This window comes from Megachile rotundata, chromosome 1, assembly GCF_050947335.1.
Source record: "Megachile rotundata isolate GNS110a chromosome 1, iyMegRotu1, whole genome shotgun sequence".
Taxonomy (NCBI): domain Eukaryota; kingdom Metazoa; phylum Arthropoda; class Insecta; order Hymenoptera; family Megachilidae; genus Megachile; species Megachile rotundata.
The window spans coordinates 14,800,859-14,823,819 of record NC_134983.1 but is presented as its reverse complement, the minus strand read 5'-3'; the positions used below and the strand labels follow the sequence as shown (position 1 = coordinate 14,823,819).

At 37.8% G+C, this 22,961-nt stretch overlaps 1 protein-coding gene across 14 annotated transcripts in view; it reads left to right on the top strand.

Annotated features, from left to right (window-relative positions):
* dlg1 (MAGUK family member discs large 1) overlaps positions 1–22,961 on the top strand; it is a 360,229-nt gene that overhangs the window by 227,550 nt on the left and 109,718 nt on the right. For 13 of the 14 annotated variants that reach the window (XM_076534967.1, XM_076535000.1, XM_076534978.1 and 10 more), the window contains 4 exons: positions 5,687–5,962; positions 9,192–9,404; positions 13,764–13,926; positions 16,475–16,610. In XM_076534967.1, coding sequence (XP_076391082.1) covers positions 5,687–5,962; positions 9,192–9,404; positions 13,764–13,926; positions 16,475–16,610 — 788 coding nt within the window. The remainder of the gene's footprint in view (positions 1–5,686; positions 5,963–9,191; positions 9,405–13,763; positions 13,927–16,474; positions 16,611–22,961) is intronic. The other variant, XM_076534964.1, reaches the window with a different exon arrangement.

Here is a 22,961-nt window from a genome sequence, read left to right as displayed (position 1 = left end):
TTATTTGGTGTTTGTCGAATTTTTTAATTTCTGAGTTGGGAGATTTGGGAATTTGAGGGTTGGGAATTTGGGAATTTAGGAATTTGGGGCGTTGGGAATTTGGGGGGTTGGGAATTTGGGGGCTTGGGAATTTGGGAATTTAGGAATTTGGGGCGTTGGGAATTTCGGGGGTTGGGAATTTGGGGGCTTGGGAATCTGGGGGGTTGGGAATTTGGGGGCTTGGGAATTTGGGAATTTAGGAATTTGGGGCGTTGAGAATTTAGGGCATTGGGAATTTGGGGGCATTGGGAATTTGGGGGCGTTGGGAATTTGGGGGGTTGGGAATTTGGGGGCTTGGGAATCTGGGGGGTGGGGATTTGGGGGCTTGGGAATTTGGGAATTTAGGAATTTGGGGCGTTGAGAATTTGGGGGCTTGGGAATCTGGGGGGTTGGGAATTTGTGGGCTTGGGAATTTGGAAATTTAGGAAGTTGGGGTGTTGGAAATTTGGAAATTTGGGAAATGGTGCGTTTGACAATTGGAAGATTTGGAAATTTGGGGACTCGGGAACTTGGGAAGTGGTGCGTTTGAAAATTGGAAGATTTGGAAATTTGGGGATTCGGAAAGTGGTGCGTTTGAAAATTCCTCCCATAACAGCCACGTCCCAATCAAAAATAAAAATGTAAGCTCTTGAGTCAGGGTCGAATCGTCGATCGAAAGCCGATAAATCTCTTCACGTTTATCTGGCTCGCAGCCGTGTGACTGACCACCGATCGCTTATTTCGGTGGAACGGTGTCTTCTTCACGCGTGCCGTTGGTATATTTTCACAGTGGGTTGGAAATAGCCGGCCAGTGGTCTAATATTATAATAGCGATGACTGGCATGCCGCGAACAACTCGCTAGCGAGCGAGCGGGCGGGCAGCAGTCGCGGCCGAGACGGCTGCCAGTTTCGAGCGTGTTACGCGAACGAGAACGCGACCGGATAACGTTACTTCCCTCCGCCATTCTGACACCACTGTCGCAGTTTCGTTATTTCCAGTGTTCGTCAAACGCTTCGCGATATTCTTGTTTCTCTGCTGACGAAACCGCTTTGGTGTTAAACGTCACGTGGATTCTTTCGCGGCGAGATTAGTTGGCCTAATACGTAAACGCGTTGAGTTTTTCATCCCTTAACGCCTGACGATTAGGCTGAAGATTAGGGTATATCATCTCTGACGTTGACCTCACAGTTTAGATTCGCGTTTCATTATAATTATTCAAGTCAATTTAATTTAACATAAGTGTTGAATTTTTCATCCCTTAAAATTTGATGTGTTACTACAGTGAAGATTGATAGGGTATATTATAGATAGTCTTCTACCCTCTCATGTTGTGTTTGACGTACTCGTGACGCACTTCACAGTTCAGATTCGCGTTTCATTGCAATTATTCAAGTCAATGTAACTGAACATAAGGGTTGAATTATTCATCCCTTAAAATTTAATGTGTTACTACAGTGAAAATTGATAGGGTATATTATAGATAGTCTTTTATCTTCTGACGTTGTGTATGACGCACTAGTGATGCACCTCACAGTTCAGATGTGATTCGTGTCTCATTACTATTAACTTAGATTAGTAACATTATTTTATTTATTCCATGTGATGGTTGCCATTAATTAATCCGATATTAACACTATAACAAACCGGTCAAACACTGTTTAAACTACCACAGTTACCCTCCGTAATACATAATTATACACATTGAATTTTTCATCCCCTAAATCTCAACGCATTCCCATAATGAAAATTCATTTTATACCGTAAAGAGGCGTTTATGCTACTTGTCAATCAAATGATATCCACATCAAATATAAAATAAAAAATTTCTGTACCCACGAATCATCCCCCATAAAAGTAGCACTTATAGTAATGCATTTATATGAAAGTATCCTTTAACCATAACAATATAAATCTTCCAACAAAAAAATTTTGAAATCGATCCAGCGAAAGTTAGCTAACGCCGCTTCACGGAAAAATGAAAAAAGTTTCTATTCTCGTGTCGTTGTAACGGCGTGCTTCTGCAAAGTAGACGCGCGAATTTATGCAAACGTCAGCAGAGTATTAATCTCCGAACGTGAATTTTCCACGGTATTACGCAACGGCCCCGATACCGATTATTACTTGATAATACGTTCCCGTGGCGTGTCGTCGTGAACCTGTGATTTATGCATTATTTTCGTCGTGGCAAAAAGAGCTTCGCGTTGCAGAATTTTGCCAGTGAATTGAAAACGTGAAAAGAGGTGAACGTCGAAGCTGGCGAAAATTTGATTTAAACGTCAATGTGAGATCTTAATGCCTGGTGTATGCAGTTTTTAAGTGGACTCGGTGAACGTGAATGAAAATTTTCGATCAACTTTTAATTGCTGGTGGCGTTTTAAAATGTTTACGATATTGGATACGCGATGACATCTGCCATGGTGAACGCACGACGTAAAATGGTAAATTGTTATTCGTATTTAATATTATAAATTAGTACAAAATTAGTGTACTATTTACAAGTTTCATTAGTTTCGTTGCATACATAAGTTTCGTTACTGTTCTCAATATAAAGTTGATCGTTGAGTCTGAGTCTATTGTTGAGTCTCTGAATATGTTCATCACATGGACTTATACATAGGACAAGCTTGAAGTTTCAAGCTGATGTATGAGTACTAGTTTGTGACTTATGTCATCAAATTTCTGTTACAAATCTGATAATAAAATTATAAATACGTCGGTACCTATATTCTAACTGTATTCTACCTGTATCTAATTTTAGGGAAACAGACAGTATTAACATAGCAAAACAACACTAAATTTAATGCTTATAATACTCCTAATAGAGTGCAATCCATACTCCACAATCTAGACTTTAAATCCACTTACTTCTCAGATCCTCCAAGATTTTGAAATGCCCACTGACATCAAACTACCTCAAAGTTCCACCTTACTAAAATCATCCAATAATTTAATAATTTCGATTACTCAAAATGTCCATCACACCAGCTGTCCATCAACCACCAGGTGATTAGTCGATGGTTGACCAGAAGCGGTTCTTACGACAGCAGAACAGGCGGATTAATTAACGATTCCATTCAGCTAGAGAGAGTCGGTAATCGTCGATTAACCAAGAGGACAGTACGTTGCCATAATTGCATCGTAACGTGAACGATGGTAGCACCTATGACGGTGAACTGTTACCGGGTGTAACAAGGACTTCCGTTAACGACCCTTACGGCGTTCCATCTGTTCAGGTTCGGCTCCATAGAATGGTAATTCGGGCACGATTAATTCGCGATTCTGCAGGCAATATGTGCTGATGCAGCCGCGTGCATCAAATCTGTCGTAGAGTTCGTGATTGCACGTTGCCTCCGCGCGATACCAACCGGCACACAGGAATGCGCATTTCGGAATGCGTCTCGAGCTTGCAGCTACGAATTCTCCGCGTCGATTCACCGACATTAGATCGCCGACAGATTCAACGTTTCTAATTAGAATCGAGAATTATGCTCGTTTCAATGCATCGCAAACTGACGTCTTTTATGTATAATTATACGTTTCTGAATTTTCAAGTTTCTCCTACATCTTCAAATATCTGTATTTCTCACAGTTTCAAATTTTCGGGGTTTTAACTTTTTTATAGGTGCAAATTTTCATGTTTATCGTATCTTTAAGTTAGAATGTCCTAAATTTTTCAACGTTCCAAATTGCTCACATTTTCAGTTGTTTTGAATGTTGCCAACAAAGAGTAGTTATTTAAAAAATTCAGTTGTGAGTTTCTTTAGAAAGTTCTACTATAAGCTATTTGTTTGCAAAGTTCAGTTGTAGGTTGATTGTTTAAAAAGTCCCATTGTATATTATTTATTTAAAAAGTCCCATTGTAAATTGTCTGTTTATAAAGTTCAACTTCAAGTTATCTGTTTAGAAGATTCAGCTGTAGGTTATTTGTTTAGATAGTCCCATTGTAAGTTATTTATTTAAAAAGTCCCATTGCAAGTTATCTGTTTATAAAGTTCAACTTCAAGTTATCTGTTTAGAAGATTCAGCTGTAGGTTATTTGTTTAGATAGTCCCATTGTAAATTGTCTGTTCATAAGGTTCACCATCAAGTTATTTGTTTAGAAGATTCAGTTGCATATATTCATTTAAAAAGTTCAATCGCAAATTGTCTGTTTATAAAATTCAGATGCAAGTTCATTTAGAAAGTTCATCACATAAGTTGTCCCACAGGACAATAAGAAAATGGCGAACATCGTGTATTAAAATTACAATGCCGCTCGCGCATTCCAATTTCCACAAAAGAACACATATCATCGCGTTATCGGTATCCAAGAAAAATACGCCATAAATTGAATCGAAGACACGGAATCACCATTTCAGTTCTCCGCTCCAAATTGTTGAAACTGCGGGGCGTTTCGTGCAAAATACCCCCGTCCAATCTCGGGAAAGATAGCGTTAGAAGGACATGAAAAATGACAGGACGAAGATATCTCCGTCTGCGGAGAAATTGCTGTATCCATTTCTTCCGACCGGCTGCATGAGAAATCTGATTTAATCAAGTTGTTGCGAACAGGAAGCGCGAGGTTTCTCGGATTCCTTTTTTTCTTTTGCTGAAAGCTTCATGAAGAGTTGATTGTTGCGCGGGGAAATTCTCGAACGTGTTTTCCTTTGTGACGCGTACAGGTGCGATGGAGAATTCTAACGTTATTACGGGTTATTAGCGTGATAACCACCATAACCGAACACCATCGATCCATCCGACCTACTCCACCGCCTAATCTACTCCTCTGCGGGTCTCAAAATCAATTAACCAGTTAACTCGTTCGCTCTGCGGGACGCTTGGTCCCTCATGTAATTAGGAACTGACCCGTACCGGATTACCGGTGTAATCTGAGCTTCCTATTGCGCTCTCTTCTTGGTTCTATCTTTTAATTCTTATTGTTTCCTTCCTCTTTCTGCTCGCGGGTATTCATAGGATTTCAATGATGACCCACTTATGAAATATTTAAGGTTGAATTATTTACCTGAATTAAACTAAATTATTTTACATATTAGAGAAAACTTCGGCAGAGCCCATGTAGCACATGTTATAGTATTCCGATACATGGTAATCCAGTTGAACAATGCAATGGAGGAGATATACATATGTGAATATAGGGTCAAACCGATGAAGCGCCACTGCGGAGTAGACTCCGTTGTTTTAGGACTAATGACAAAATTAAACTTTTCGTCCTCAAACAAGAAGAGTTAGTGAGTGCAATGAGGTTCATTTGAAAGAGGAAGATTCATAGCTGAACGATATTATGTTAACCCCTTGCATTACTATTCAACACGTGTGTCAGACGTGTTCAACTAATATCACAATATCAAAACTGATGACAGAAATTACAATCCCACACCAATATTCTATTCAGCCTTAACACAAACTGTAACTACATCTGAATTGAAAATTCGCGTGTACTAAAAATATCAAAAAGATTTACCCTACTGAAACTACAAGTTACAAGCACACCTCATCATTGTAACGCAAAGGGTTAATATTCAGTAATTCTTGCTAGAACGGTGATCATTGAGAGATTGTTTTGCGACCAATACAAACTTGAGTAAATAAATATTTAGCTGTAGAATAAGCTTTAATTTTGATTCGAATGAGAATCACAGTTTGATGTATGAAAATTTGTCAATGCAGGTGAATGGAGACGATGACTGGGAGTACGAGGAAATCGTACTCGAGCGGGGTGGCGCTGGACTTGGTTTCAGCATCGCCGGGGGTACAGACAATCCACATTTCGGCAACGACACTGCCATTTACATCACGAAACTTATACCTGGTGGAGCCGCGTCCGCGGACGGCCGTCTGCGTGTCAACGACACGATACTTCAGGTGAACGACGTGTCTGTTGTGGACGTGCCACATGCGGCTGCCGTTGATGCCCTCAAACGGGCAGGGAACACCGTTAAACTAGTAAGTTTTCATTTCTCGTATTTATTCTGCATACTTTTTACGATTATTAATTGCGAGATAATAGTCGCATTATTAATCATTCTTTTTGGCCAATGATTATAGCAGTCGAGGCCCTTATAAAATCAATCAATCAATTATTCATTTTGTTATTGAGGATGACTGTAGTCATTCGTCAAATTACGTTAATTCCTTTCGTTATTAAAAGTGACTATACCATATTATCGTTTTCGAAAATGATTAAAGTCACTCATTGAAATGCCATATTCATTCATTTCGTTATTAAAAGTGACTATACCATATTATCGTTTTCGAGCTAAAAGTGATTAAAGTCAGTTATTGAAATGCCACATTCATTTCGTTATTAAAAGTGATTGTAGTCACTCGTCAAAATGCATTCATTCATTTCGTTACTGTAGTCACTGTAGTGAACACCACTAATCAAAATGTGACATTAATTAAAAAAAATTGTAATGCTTCCGTTGTTGAATTTTTCTGTTATTTGTGGACACTGGATAATCGATATGGACAACATACATTGTCAATACAATATTGTGTATATTCCAATATTGTCAACAAATATCTAAGGAAAATATATTTTGAAAATACATATTGACAATATTCTGACAATGTATATTGCAAGTTTGAAGATCCTTAAACCAACATCCTGTGATGTTGAAAACCCAGAAATATTACTAGTGTACATATATTCGTTTATCGTTTGAGTCTCCTGAGTAAGAAGTATTGAAATATTGTAAGAAATATTGAAATCTTGTAAAAGACGTACTCGTAACAGATTTGATACAGCATGTAAAATTGGAAAGACGTTTCGAATCAAAATGTTTATTTTTCTCGATGGTAGAAGTCCGATTTGAATGAAGGATTTTGTAAAAATATAAAAGCAACGACGTTCGATAATAACATCGATTAAGGGGATGCAAAAAGAAGGCGGGAAAGAGGAGAATAGATGGCGCGAGATTTGAAAGATCTTTTGCGAACAATGAAGCTGAGTCTGCTGGAAAGAATCCGTTTCAGACGTCCAATTATTATCCGGTAGCTTGACGCGAGATAATCGCAAGCGACGACAATGCCGGCTGTATATCTTGCGGAAAACTGAGCTTCCCTCGCTTTCTATCTCCCTTTTCCACTTGAAATAATGGTCGTCGTTCGCGTTTCTTTAATTCTCTCTATATCTCATCGTGTAAAATTTGCTGCCCGAAATTAAACTTTTCTTGCTCGAAAACTGAAACATTATATAAACTGAATAATTTATGCTATTACGAATTTCTGTACTTCCATATTTGCAAATTTTTTAATTTCCAAATTTTCACATTTTCAAGTTTTTACAGTCACGCTACTTTCGATTTTCAATTCTACAAATTTAAAAATATTTATTTTCCAAACTTTCAATTATCTAGTCTTTTAAATTTTTCAGATTTTTGCAATTCTTAAGTTCCATATGTTTTCCAAAAATTTTACAATATTCCCTAGCTTCCAAAAACTAAAAATTTCCTCAGATTTAGTGGACTCCTCAAAATTCTTCAATTTTCTAGGAACTAAAAATTCCCCAGGTTCCTCAGATTCTTCAAATTCCTAAATCCCTAAACTCTCAAAAGTTCAAATTTCCAAATTTTGCGCTCAGTAAAAAATATTCGCAGCTTTGTAAATTCTCGAATCTCAAAATTCAGGAAACCCGGTCACAAAAAATGTCCCACATTCGTCGGCATCGATTTCTCCTCTCGAGGATCCAAGCTCCAAAGATATTGCAACGAAGCTGACTTCATGCTACAAAATAATAATCCCCGAGGTCGTAAACGCTTTTACGCTTACCTCGCTCCTGTTTTCTGGCCACTCGAAAACGGTTAATAACGCGGACGAAAAAGATAAAAAGGTACGGCGGCACGAATCCAGGCGACCGTGCACGATTCAAAAAATCTCGCCGCGTTTGGAAGACAATATTTTTCGAGCACCGCCGCGGCTAAATACCGGACGGTTGCCTTCGTGAATTTTATTCTGCTCGCATTTAGAGCGCCAGTTTCAGGAAACGCTCGCCGAGCCTGAACTCGGCCCATTCAAATGCTAACGCGTTCATTGGCGAAACGGCCCGGCATTGTTTCAATCCTTTCGACTACTGATTTACCGGCGTACCTTGCGAACAGTTATGAAATTAATTTCTTTACGTGCTGTTATTTAATCGATCTCATGGTCAACTTTCAAATGTCACTGTTTCAGTCAACATGTTTTCACTCATTCACTGCTCGATGCTACCTCATGCATTTTACATTCATTCGAGTCATCGAGACTTTTTAAACATGAAAATTAAATGAATTAAAATGAAAATTAAATATCCAAAAAGTTAAAGTAAGCTTCGAATGTTTCTTTACGTATAAATTTTGAGATTCGTACTTTACGAAATGGCTGAATCCTACTTTTCGTTTAAATTGTGTGAAAAGTATACTTATGTGTCATCGAACCTCGATGACTGTTTGAACAATTATAGCCCGAAAGTGGGGACTTGTTCAGCAGCTATTTTTACACAAATACGTAATATGAACGTTAAGAAAGAATGAAAAACGAATCTAAATTCGGACGTGATTTCATAAATCCAAGTTTAAAATTATCAAAGAATGTATTTAATTAGAAATCATCAAATAAACAGGAATATACTGAACATGATTCTTGAAGTATTTGGTCACTTTTTTTGAGCTTGTGTCAATCACCCAAGAAAAAAGTATAAGTTGCTAAGGAACTCGGAAGATGAATTAGAGGTATAAATTTGTTGGGTAAACAGCGGAGAAGAAATATTGGTGCAAGGTGGAATATTTTCTTCGGGTCGAGCATCAGACGGGCGTTTAATTACGTGGATTCATTGTTGCACCTCTCTGAAAGAAAACCACCCCGATTTACTCGGGAACAGTAAACCACCCCGTGGAAACGTAAATTCTGCTTCGAACCTTTGGTAAATAAAGAGCTTCAATTTTTGAATTGTCGAAGAGTTTGAGATTTGCGGAAAAATTTGGCTACCTTCGCATCGAAGTCTTGAAATATCTGGTATCTCACACAGATAATAATTTTTATTTTGATACAAAAAATCAACACATCAACCACAGTAAAATTGCACCAAGTTTTGCTCTCAGTTTTGAACCGAATCTTTAAATATAAATTGTATTTGAATAATCTAAGAACTAAGTTTCGTGAATAATCCAAGAACGATTTATCGATTGGTTTTCAGTATGTACGACGACGAAGGCACACACAGCTGATCGAAATCGAGCTAATCAAGGGAAACAAGGGCCTAGGTTTCAGTATCGCCGGTGGTATTGGCAATCAGCATATACCCGGTGACAATGGAATCTACGTAACGAAAATTATGGAAGGCGGTGCTGCTCAAGTGGATGGCCGTCTTGTCGTTGGAGACAAATTGGTTGCCGTCAGAAACGCTCTGGTGAGTTCGTGCAAAATTATATTCCCCTTTGCTCTGATTTTATTCCGGCTGACATCGCACTGTCGCGGCTAAATTAATGTAAACTGCATTAATCTTGACGTTCAACGACTCAATTCTCCGCGACGATCTTTCCTTACTACCAAATGCTTCGCACCTTCTAAATCGATTTTAGTTAGACACGAAAATATGGCAAAGTATAGAAGCTTCAAGTGTTGGTGATGAAGAAATTTTTTAGCTCGGGGTGTTTTTGAGACTCAAGATGAGGTATTTGAGAACTTTAGAGTATGAAAATCTCAAGTTTGGAATTTGGGGATTTGAAGATTTTTTTTTTTGAGGATTAGAACATTGATATTATTATATTAGCTATGTGTGTTATATTTAAAGACTTTGGTTTTCATTACAGTTTATCAAAAATTGAATCAAAAACAATTTACCTCTAACATACTAATGATATATGAACCCACTAATTCTGATAAATCCCACAAAGAACGAAAATTGCCCGAAAATAATTCATCAAAAAGACCTTCCCTAATTACCCCAATTTCCGTATAAAATGATCATCCGTCGGAACCGCAAACGCGAAGATATATTCTGATTCTAAAAACGCGCAAGAAGCGTCGAAAGTTAAAATTCAATTTGTCTAATTTGAACGGTCACGATTTCAATAAGACGAGGTCGTAATAAATTTCATCGGGCGATGAAAGCGGGCCATCGATTTTATTCGTAATAAATCGTGGAATAACGTCGGTGATAGTCGAATTTCGAAAAATCCGAGTTACCTGAACGACCCGACAGCGTGCGCGAAAAATAGATCAGAGAGTGGTTTTTGATGAGGACGAGTAAATTGATAGCTCTTCCGTCGGCGTGGCGGATCGTTACCGTGGTTGCGATTGGCGTGGCACGTTGTCGTTCCACGGCTTCCCACGATTTTTCTGCCTCGTCGAGTTCCCTTTTCTTCGCGCGTTTCCTCGCCGCCGAAAAAGCTGCGATTAAAGGCGGCCAACATCGGACTCGTTGATTTATAACCGCGCCTGCTACAATTTCGGACGTGCGAAAATCCACGGACGCGTATCGCGACGTGTCTTCGCTGCCGCGTTGAGTCACGATTTTTTCCATCCGGTTATTCCAGCGATCTGCTATTCGAAAATTACTTTTTACGCGTTCTTTTTTTATCCATTGCTATTTTAACGTTTTGTAGATACCGTTATCTTCGAGGGAATAATATGGACAATGTTATTTAAGAAAATGTGTAATAGCACGCGTTTGAGCTTTGTTATTTCATCAATTATGAGAATCTTTAAATTACTCACTTTTTACTTTATTCTATTTTATAGGAATGTTGTGACATTGTTATCTAGGGATTTATGGATATTATGGTATGGTATGAGAATCTAGGGATATGGGGATCTAGGGATATGGGGATCTAGGGATATGGGGATCTAGGGATATGGGGATCCAGGGATATGGGGATCAAGGGATATGGGGATCCAGGGATATGGGGATCTAGGGATATGGGGATCTAGGGATATGGGGATCCAGGGAAATGGGGAATATAGGGATATGGGGATCTAGGGATATGAGGACCTAGGGATATGGGCATCTAGAGATATGGGGATCCAGGGATATGGGGATTTGGGGATATGGGGATCTAGGGATCTAGGGATATGGGGATCTAGGGATATGGGGATCCAGGAATATGGGGAATATAGGGATATGGGGATCTAGGGATATGAGGACCTAGGGATATGGGGATCTAGAGATATGGGGATCCAGGGATATGGGGATTTAGGGATATGGGGATCCAGGGATATGGGGATTTAGGGATATGGGGATCCAGGTATATGGGAATCCAGGGATATGGGAATCTAGAGATATGGGGAATATAGGGATATGGGGATCTAGGGATATGGGGATCTAGGGATATGGGGATCCAGGGATATGGGGAATATAGGGATATGGGGATCTAGGGATATGGGGACCTAGGGATATGGGGATCTAGAAATATGGGGATCCAGGGATATGGGGATTTAGGGATATGGGGATCCAGGTATATGGGAATCCAGGGATATGGGGATCTAGAGATATGGGGATCCAGGGATATGGGGATCTAGAGATATGGGGATCCAGGGATATTTGAGGATTCAGGGATATTTAGGGCCTAGAGATATTGGGATCTAGGTATATTCTGGGGATATTGGCGTCTGAGGGTATTGGGGTTTGGGGATGTATGGATCATGGGATATTTCGGTCGAAGGATTTTTGGACCTAAGAATATCTAGGTCTAAGGATATCTTGATCTAGGGATATCGTTACCTAGGTGTGTCCTTACCTAGGTAGATATATTTGGGAGTATCAACACGTAGAGTTATTCAAACCTGAGCCTATTTGAACATAGCAGTATTGACATTTAGGATATTAGGATATAGTGACATGTGGATACATCGATTTAGATGGCATGGATAGGGATATTCAGTTCCACAGATATAGAAGTATCTTTATGATGTTAGACCTGTAAATCTGGGAGTATACCATATGTACATTAGAACTTAGTAGTCAATTAATCCCAACTGGAATGCTCATAACAATGAAACCTTATAAAACATTGCAAAATTAACTTGGTCGTGAACATTGAATTAAGCTGTGAATTAAACAAAATTAACTTGGCTGTCAGTACACAGAAATTAATTTTGTTAGTTCCAACGTAAATGCGAATCGATCGCTTCGAACATATCCCCTGTCGAAGAAAAGATAGGATTCATAACAGATCGAGTTTCTTTCGACGTTTCAAAGAACGATTTGTTTAAAAGTTTTCGAGGTACGTTGTAGGTTGGATCGCAAGTCGATTTAACTTTCCGCATGATTGCGTGTCGGCATACACTTCGGAACAACGAACGTTGCAGGAAGTTCGTCAGTTGTTTATGACATGGTGCAGAAACTTTTCGATGTCGCTTTTTATGCGTGTCTGCCACCGTTGGATAATTACCACCCACTTTTCGTGCCGTCGAATAAACACCTACCGACCGGAACAATTTGCAACCGGCAGTAAAAAATAAGAACGATGAAACGCGACTTTGTGGCAGATTTATTCGCGTTGTTTATAAACTTGCGCGGTATACCTTCCCTCTATTTTATTGTGTCTAATGCGATGTTTTGCAAAACTTGTGTCGGAACGTGTAAACACTTTGCGGAACGTATGTCGAAAAACGTATGAATACTTTGGAAAATATAAAGTGGAATATGTGAATATATTGCTGTGTAGTTTATGTCTTGCGAATTTGATGTTTTGCACAATTTGTGTTGGAACTTTGCATATGGAACATATGAACACATGTGGAGTAACATATTATTATTTTGAACATGTATCGTTATATTTATGAAGGAGAAATGTAGTATTTATCACCTACTTCAATATTCCGCAAAATTTAAAAAATCAGATATTCTATACTTTTCATTTCTCCAAGATACATAACCATAAAATTATATCGCTACAGATTTACAAAGATATTTTATTTTATACATACACTTATTGAACCATTCGAATAATGCGACACATGGATAGTCAAATGCGGTTCAACAACAAAGAGCAAACTGTCACTATATTTATTTCATAATCCATCGAAGTGCATCGTAAGAGGTAAACGAACGATGATTGACAGGGGTAATTGAACGGGTGAAATCAATTACGAAGGCTCGCGAAATCTTGATCGATACGCGGCCACCACGGTAGAGACCGGTTTGCATTTTCCTGCTCGATTCTTCTCTTTTTTTTTTAACACCTCGCACGCTGGAAAATGTATATGGTGAAAGGGAATGCGTGCGAGAATTAAGATGAATGGACGGTGTTGATGAATGAAGAGAAATATTTTACGCGAAGGAAGAACGACGATTAAAGGTCTGCCGCTTCCGTGTCCGCGCGGATATCTCCGACATCTTGACGTTTCTAATAAAAGGTGATAAACAATGGTGTAACGTTGCGTTAAACCTCGGGGAATTAAAATGTCGTTTTTATCAAATCTAAGATAATGATCGTGCGGAGGATCAGCTATCGCAAGTTATTATTAATTGAATTCATTACTGATATTTGGTTATGCGGTATCAAATTTTGATATACATAAAGATCTATGGACAAGCTCTGAAAATTCACAAACATACCCCAATACATATCCCTTGTATGATACATATAAAGTGTGGAAAGATCTATGGACAAGCTCTGAAAATTCAGAAACATACCCCAATACATTGCCTCTCTTGTATGACATAAATGTTATAAATAGAACATTTCAACAACGTCGTCAAACTTCATATTTAAAGTTTGATTCGCAAAAGAGAGGATAAAAAAGAGGATTGATTTGATTCCAGCAGGGTGACAAGAACCTGGAAAATGTGACGCACGAGGAAGCAGTGGCGACACTAAAAGCGACCCAGGATCGTGTGGTCCTCCTGGTGGCGAAACCGGAAACCGGAATTGTACCCCCGCCACCACCCCCGATGGCCTCGGACAATTCGCTCTCTCCACAACCACGTAAGCTAGCACCCATATTCTATTCACACATATATTATTCACTTTCCCGTAGACGACTTTCTTCCCCCGTCGCGTGTCTCGTCGTTTCGGGACATTCTCGGGATCTTTTCTTCTCGAATTTTCACGACGCTGCCTTCCGGAATGATAAATATTTCACGCTCCGCAGAAAAATGTTCGGGTTGCTTTTGTTCGTGTCCGCAGCCAGAAGGAAACTCTTTTTCCCCCGTCGCTTTAAACGTGGAAATACGAGCAGTTTAAGGGTGTTTTTGTCGGTGAAAAACGGAGAGTCGATGACGGATATTTTCAATTATAAATTTAATTGGAAGTTATTGATAACTGCTTTCGGTCGAATAATTAAAATGGAGGAAGAATATTTTGATTGTTATTAAACTGAAAATTTACTATAATAATTTGTAGTTTCCATTAGCGGGAATACTCACTGTATTAATATAACATAATTTCCTTTTGTTTAAATAATATGATATCAAAATTGTTAATATAATAAAAAATGTAGTAGTATAGAGATAGAAAAGAAAAAATATTACTTGTTAAAAATCGTTTTACAATGAAAGATTCAGCACGGAATTAAATCATGTTCAAGGTAGGGGAATTGTCTGCTTGTAAATATTTCACGACCTCTATATAAGATTGAACGTGCCTCGAACAGGAATCAGTTTGCGTTCTTCAGCCATGCGCGTAAGATCGTGATTCCTTGGCTAACAGTGGCTTGTGTATCGCTGTCTTTGGTAATCAATTTTAAACAATTAATTTCAGTTTCTTTTTATATTATCTTTCACAGTATTATATTATATTATGTTTTACATTATTCCATTGCATAATTTTTTATACCCCTTCATTTCACATTATTATATTATATTATGTTTCACATTATTCCATTACACAATTTTTTACACCCCTTCATTTCACATTATTATATTATATTATGTTTCACATTATTCCATTACACAATTTTTTACACCCCTTCATTTCACATTATTATATTATATTATGTTTTGCATTGTTACATTGCATAATTCTTTATACTCCTTCATTTCATATTATTATATTATACTATATTTTACATTATTACATTGTATAATTTTCTACGCCCCTTCATTTCACGTTATTATATTATATTATGTTTTACATTATTACATTACACAATTTTTTACACTCCTTCATTTATCACAAGGTCGGTTTAAAAATTGTTCATAATTTTTCTCAATGCAACATTTTTACTAAAATTGAATTACTTTCATACATTTAACTAAAGTATAAATAAGTACAATTATTTGGTACATAAAGGGTAAATATTCTATTCAGTGAAAGTAACAAATTATTGAATAATTTCATTAAGTATCCACCTATAAGTAATTCTTCAAAGGTAGACATTAAATATTTCAAAACCTTCCTTCACCAAAATGGCGGACAATTTCTGAAGCCAATTTCTGAAGACTTAAACGTTTCGTAATTCTTCCAATTCTCAAGGGTCAGGCGCGAAATTTAAGAACGAAACTCTCCGTTTTTCTACGAGGCACCAAAATAAATTTTTGATCCACCTCCTTTTTCCCCGATTCTCATGGTATCCCGTCCGTCTCGCGATCACGCCGTACGTAACTTATTCATCGCGCTCGTAAAGGCGGCCTCGTAAAACTCTCTGTTTGGCGGAAAACACTGCAACGACTGGTTTCGCGTGCGCAACCTGATGTTGCTCGTTTAGCTCGAAAATTCTGGGTACCGGGGTAGATTTATATTTACCCGCATCCAAATTAGATTTTAAACAGTTTTAATTTTACTGGCGGGTCTAATTTCGTCGACAAATACGCGTGCGTTTAAGTATAAAGACTCTTTAACGAGCAGCCGTACACGTGGATCGTAAAAGAAACCGAACTTTAATTTCCTGATCAAAATTTCAAACGCTGTTTTATATTTCGGGACTGATACTTAATCTTGATAATTTGGAAACTGTGTTTGCACGTTTCGAAAGCTTTGATACTAAGATTTGGATACTTGCCAATTTCTAAGTTTGAGTGTTTTGGAATTACAATTGTGCAAATTTTTTAAATCTTCTTTTTTAAATTGTATTTATGAAATTGTATTGCTTGCAAATTTTTGGGTTTGAAAATTGTTCAATTCATCAATTTCATCAATTTTTATCAAACTTCATAAGTTCTTGTTGATTCTCACAATGTTTTATCAATAACATCAATTTCATAAATTGTTATCCATTTTCATTGATTTTTATAGTTTATATCAATTTTGTATTAACCATCACCCTTTTTTAATTACATCTTAATAAATCATTTTCGGTTTCATACATGTCATGCACTTCACACAACGATCATGTTCGTATGAGTCTTTTGATGAACTCTTAACCTGCCCATGATTACATACACATATACACAGCCACAAGTAAATTGTACATCCTTTATCTTTTAATAAAATATAAATCGTCCCAGTTTCCCGGTATTATCAGCGCGAAATCACGCCCCGAAAGTTAAGCATCAAAGGAAACTTGTAAATTAGCCGTTGTTTGTTTGGTAAACAGGGAAACAAAATGGTTCTGTGTCGGCGTTGGAGAACAACTCGACGCTGCCTTACTCGCAAGAATCACGTCACGCGTCTTCTCTCGCTCTTCACGGTGCGGCCACGCCACGAGCTGTTTCTCAGGAGGACGTATCACGGTGAGTTCTTTCGAAGCATGCTTTTCTTTACTTTTACGACGAAAGCACCAAGTACCGCCACTCTCTTGTGCTCGTTTGAAGTCCGTTTTTTTGTGTCTTTTTCTCCGTGTGTTATTTTCTAAGTGCAAAGTATCCTTACTCTTTCTTTTCGCCGTTTCGGCCTTGTGTCTCTTTTGCCACGTGGAAAAATTCGCTTCGAAAAATAAGCGTCACGTACGCTTCTTTCGGTGGAGAAATCGTTCGAGATCTCTTGTCTTATTTTTTACTGGTCGGAGGAGACAATTTCTAAATCACGAGCTATTGAGATCTGGAGAGAACGTGACGCACAGCGATAAGCTTTGACGTCACCTGTTTGGCCCACGTGTAAAAAATTCATCTCAAGAGATTAGGTATTAGAATTCTGTATAATTTCTTATTAAACGATGTACTGAAAAATAATCAGCGATTATTTAACCAAAATAAGGTTAAAAGAAACAATAATTTAAATATTCTTACACCGACCTCGTTTCACCAATGGAACAAGTATTAAAGAAAACACAAAGCTATAAATATCAGGTCGCTAATGACCTCGTCGATACTAAATCTTAAATAAATAATTCAGCAAACGAAATTTTTCGATAAATAATTTCACTCTCCTCTGACAGTTTCTTTTAAGCTCCTCGTTGGATGCCGAGAACCTGCGTCAATATCGTTCTAAAATACAAAGCTCACGGGACGATCGATTGTACGAGTTGCAAAGGTTAATGGTACGGCAAACTACGTTAAAATAACGTACCACAGCGTACACAAACTCTGTGAAGCATTTAGTACGGAAATCTACTGTCTCGGATCGAAATCTCGACGTTGTTTCGGACGTCTCGCAAACGTAGGTTCTCAACTGTTATGCATTATTTCACGCTCTCTTTCGAAGTTTTGTGAATTCAAAATAAATTATTCCGAGGTTGAGAAGGTTTCAGATTGGATTGGATTTCTGATTCAGATTGGAGAAATTATTCAAATTGTACTTAAAATATTATTTTGAATATCTTTGATTTAAAAATTGTATGTTACTTTCAAATTGTTAAGGGATCGTTAAATGATTTTAGTGCATATATGTTATAGCATATATGTACATTACACGTCTAATGAATTGTAGAGGTTCTTTAATTACTTTCATGATGTGCACACGTATTGTCTAATATAAATTACTGGTACCGGAATTCTTCAATTACTTTAACGATGTACATATGTACATGTCCAATATAAATTGTTGGCGCTGGAATTCTTTAATTACGACTTTGGTAATATGCACGTATATTCTATGTCTAATATCGGAGGTCTTTAATTATGACTTTAATGATGTGCATATATATTATGTCTCTAATATAAATTGCTGTTACTGCAATTCTTTAATCACGTCTTTGATGTTATGCACATGTGTGATGCGTCTTATATAAATTGCTGGTACTGTAATTCTTTAATCAAGACTTCGGTACTATGCACATGTATAATCTGTCCATAATAAATTACTGATACTGTAATTTTTCAATTAAGACTTTGATATTATGCACATGTGTGATATGTCCAATATAAATTACTGATACTGTAATTCTTTAATTACGTCTTTGATGTTGTGCACATGTGTGATGCGTCTTATATAAATTGCTGGTACTGTAATTCTTTAATCAAGACTTCGGTACTATGCACATGTATAATCTGTCCATAATAAATTACTGATACTGTAATTTTTCAATCAAGACTTTGATATTATGCACATGTGTGATATATCCAATATAAATTACTGATACTGTAATTCTTTAATCAAGACTTCGGTACTATGAACATGTATAATCTGTCCAATATAAATTACTGATACTGTGATTCTTTAATCAAGAGTTCGCTATTATGCACATGTGCGATACGTCTAACATAAATTGCTGTTACTATAATGCTTTAATTACGTCCTCAATATTACTCACATATGTGATACGTCTAATATAAATTGCTGGCACTGTTCTTTAATTACAACTTCGCTATTATACACACATGTGTCTAATAGTTAATACCGTAATGTAAAGACGATTCCACTATTAAAGAGGTTGAGAATCTCTGTGCTAACTCAATCTTGCATCAACTCCAAAGTGACTGACCGAACGCGCAAATCAACGACAGCAGATTGTGTTGTGTACGAAAACAACGGTGAATAGGGAGGACTGTTACTCCAGAGGTTGGGACATAATGTGTCCAAAGCAATCCTGTCTCTGGCAGGCGGACCGATTCGATAAGCCCTTAATCCATCGGCAATTAGTCCGCACGGTGGCCACCGCAACCCCTTCGCAGTTGCTCCGCTTCCTAAACCTCTGTACCACCCCTCGTAAATGATCACTGTCTCTCTCTGTCTCGTCGAATAACGCCGTCCGTCTCCCATCTTCTCTTTGTCGGCTAATTCAACAGCCTCTGTGATTGTATAATTAACCAACGGCTTGTGTGTATTTACGCATGCTGCTTGCCCACGCTGTTCACGAACCGTTGCCTCAGACATCCACGAAAGATTCCAAATTCTCAATCCTCATCTGATAAATTATCCTTAATACAAGGATATTAAGGACTTAAGCGGATAATCTGCATACCAGGTGTCTTTTAGTGACAGAAATGTCTGTCAATTTGATCAAATTGTATGAAAATGTTGATCAGATCTGAGTTTGAAGTTTGTGTTGTTATTAGTGCAAAGAAGAAAGGTTTAGATGGTTGTTGTTGGGTAGGAAATGTTCTCGTTTGCATATTGGTTTAAAATGGGTTCGCGGAGCAATTACGTATGCATCACGACTGTATCGGTTATGACGGCAATTTACATTCGAGATGGTATTTCCTCGTAAATCTATGGGATTGAAAACTCGTCGAAGTTGTAGGGAATCCGTGGCTCCTCTCGAATTCCCGTTGATCGATGGATATCGTGGGTAATGGCGGGGATATCGAGAGCAATCCCGCGCGAAGCACCCTCGAGAAGCGAATAACGCCTCGGTTTAACCGCAGGTGCGAGGGCAACTTTCGCGATCCGGGCTCACTTAATGAAATATTCCGTTCACGGCAATATTTAATGGCGGGTTTCCGGCCGCGGTTCACGGACTAGTCAAAAGTGCAATTAGTTCTTCCTTCGTTCCCGACTCCGTTGTTCACCCCTTTTCTTTCCTGCCCGTTTCCCGTTTAAAGTTTCAAGCCTCTTCCGGCTCGCGGTCGAAGAATCGGATTTAGCCCGTGGCGATTTCGCGTGTCCCGAAACCCTGAGACGGAAGACGAACCGAACGTGAAAATCCACGCGAAAGAGTAAGATGAAACCGGAGTACAGCAAGAGCAAGTTATTACGAAGCTCCGCAATCGGAGGAAATCTATGTAAAAAACTTTAATTTCTGCCCCCGTAAATTAGCTAGCACCATTATGCCCAGGCCGTAATTTATCCTCCGCTGCAACCCCGCTTAGAGAGTTTCAAGGGGAGTTAGGATGATTATTTAGCGCTCGACCGGTTGGAACTTTATCGTTCGTGTCCCCTTCTCTCAGAGATCATGGGGAATATTTCCGGAGTTGTTAGGAACGATTCGTTTAACTCTCTGGAGGGGACACTTTTACACACCGCAGGGACTTGTTAGGACACTGCATTACTATTTTATTTCATATATCAATGTTAGTTTACTTTTCTAAATTCACCTACAGATACGTGGATTAAAATACATTCTCTCCTTGAAAGTGTATCAATGTATATCATTATTCAATTTGAACTTGTCTTTCAAAATTTAGTTTCTTAATATTAAACTCAGTTTTGGTCATCAGTCAAATTAAAATTTTGTTCAAATATCTGTTGCGTTTAATATATTCCTATTATCGAATCATCTGTTATTAGCAACAATAACTAATATTATCATCATCATTTTATTGATCAAATTTGGATTTTATATGCATGGTTACATGAATTTTATGCACTTTTATGCACCTTAATTAAATGTTGGATTATTCAATTTTGTAAGATAAATTGTACTTTTATGTACCTTGATTAAATGCTGGATTATTAAATTTTGTAATATAAATTGTGAAAGCTGAAACCAGTCATTTTGACCGGTTTAGCAATCGATATAAAGCGGTTACACTTCCGTTTTCACAGTAACTAGCCTATTAATACAATTCCTCTGAATCAAAGAAACAGTATAAAAGTAGTCAATCGCTCAATAACGTCGAATGACGTAAGAACTGCGTTTTCTAGGAAGTTCGTATTGTCGCCGAAGGGTCTTTAAGAAACGTCGATTTCAGAGCCAAGTAAATATCAATCTATCGTTCCGCTCTCTCTTTTCTCTTGGATAATCGATTCTTGGATGGTTCTGCTTGTTTTTCACTTCGAAACACCTCATACTTTTCACGTTACGAATTACCGAAAAACAATCTTGGTAAGAATGCCGAAAGCGAATAAAACTGTGGCTATTGTCACTTTTAACTTTTAATTCTCTGGTGGAGACATTTCCTGTATCGAGTGTTGGTCTCGTTCACAACTTATTTGAACTGATAAATTACACTTTTCTCTGAGAAAATAAATAGGAGACTTGTAGAAAAGGTATGACTCATGAAATGACTTAATATGACTAATATCGAGCAAGCTTCTTTGGATTGATTCATGTGTGGATGATCATTGTAGCAGGTGAGTTTGGTCATTGTGACAAACCTTGCATGATTATGCAAAATTGTTCTAAATAATTGTCTGAAATACCTCAATGCAAAAATGTTCCAAATAATTGTCTGAAATACCTCAATGCAAAAATGTTCCAAATAATTGTCTGAAATATCACAATGCAAAAATGTCCCAAATAATTGTCTGAAATACCTCAATGCAAAAATGTTCCAAATAATTGTCTGAAATACCTCAATGCAAAAATGTTCCAAATAATTGTCTGAAATATCACAATGCAAAAATGTCCCAAATAATTGTCTGAAATACCTCAATGCAAAAATGTTCCAAATAATTGTCTGAAATACCTCAATGCAAAAATGTTCCAAATAATTGTCTGAAATACCACAATGCAAAAATGTTCCAAATAATTCTCTGAAATAACTTAAATTTGGACTTCACATAGTTCAGAGTACATCGATACTTCACCTTAAACAAAGTACATTTTCCATCTTAAATAAAATAGTGTCTGTACATAAAGTCTTCACCTTTCACAAAGTACTCTTTGCTTCGTACAAAAGTAAAGAGAGTAATTTTTTCTTCAATGTACACTTGAAACGATCACAAACGCTGCGTCTATTCACTGCTACTCTTTGAGTTCATAGTACGTATATTTTTCCAAACATTGCACTTCGAAACATAGTAGTTTTCGCATGGTTGAAACGAAGTTTCCGTTAAACGGCGGAATTCTAAACATTCGCTTTGCACGAACACCTTGAACAACATTGTGCGAGAGTTTGGAGAATACGGGGAAATAACGAACCCTAGATCGCGAGAGATTTCATTCGCGCTCTCGCCGGGCGCCCGCAGCGTTTATTCGTATTTCATTAGCCTACACGTACGGGATATTCATCCGAAACGTTGGAGAACTGTTAAAGCAAATGTTTTTACTGCGATGAAGAGGCAGGTAGGTGGTTTAATTTCGCTCGATGGGAGTCAATTACCCTCGGCAATCGGTATAAACGAACGTTCGTGATTAAACGTGTACACCGATGGTACCGCGGCAAATCCCTGCTGTAAATAATTCTTGTATTTAATCATCGAGAATTATGGTTTTCTAATCCTTTGCAATATCTATGAAGGATCTGAGTCGGGCTCGTTAAGCGGCTTCATAAATCTAAAATACACCTGAGCGCACTAGAACGCACTCCGTTACCGATCACGATTTCTAGTATGCCGTTTGACGTTACCTTGCTTTCGTTATGTTCTTTTTACCTTTCTTCCGGATTAAAATCTCATCGGGATGATTGAACGGTACACGACCGTAAATGACCGGAGAAATTGCGCTTCGTTCTTTGGACGATTGATAAGATGGTGCTACTTCAACGAGATTTACAACGGTATTATAAATATCTTTTTGCCGGATTAGAATATCGTGTCTTTACGGAAGAATAATGGGACGTATTTACTTTCTAAAGTACACACCCTTCGAATTGGTAATACTGTGTAATTATTTCTTCTTAAATGGATTGCATTGTTTGAACTGACTTATTGACAATTTCTTGATTTAGACATTTGGAAACTTTAGGAAAAATTTCAGAAATTTTGTCAGTTTTAAGCTTGAAGATATGTATAAAATATGGAGACTTAACAATTCGGAAGTTGAGAACACGAAGTTGAACTACAAATTTGACAATGCAAAGAAGATACGAAGATATGAAATG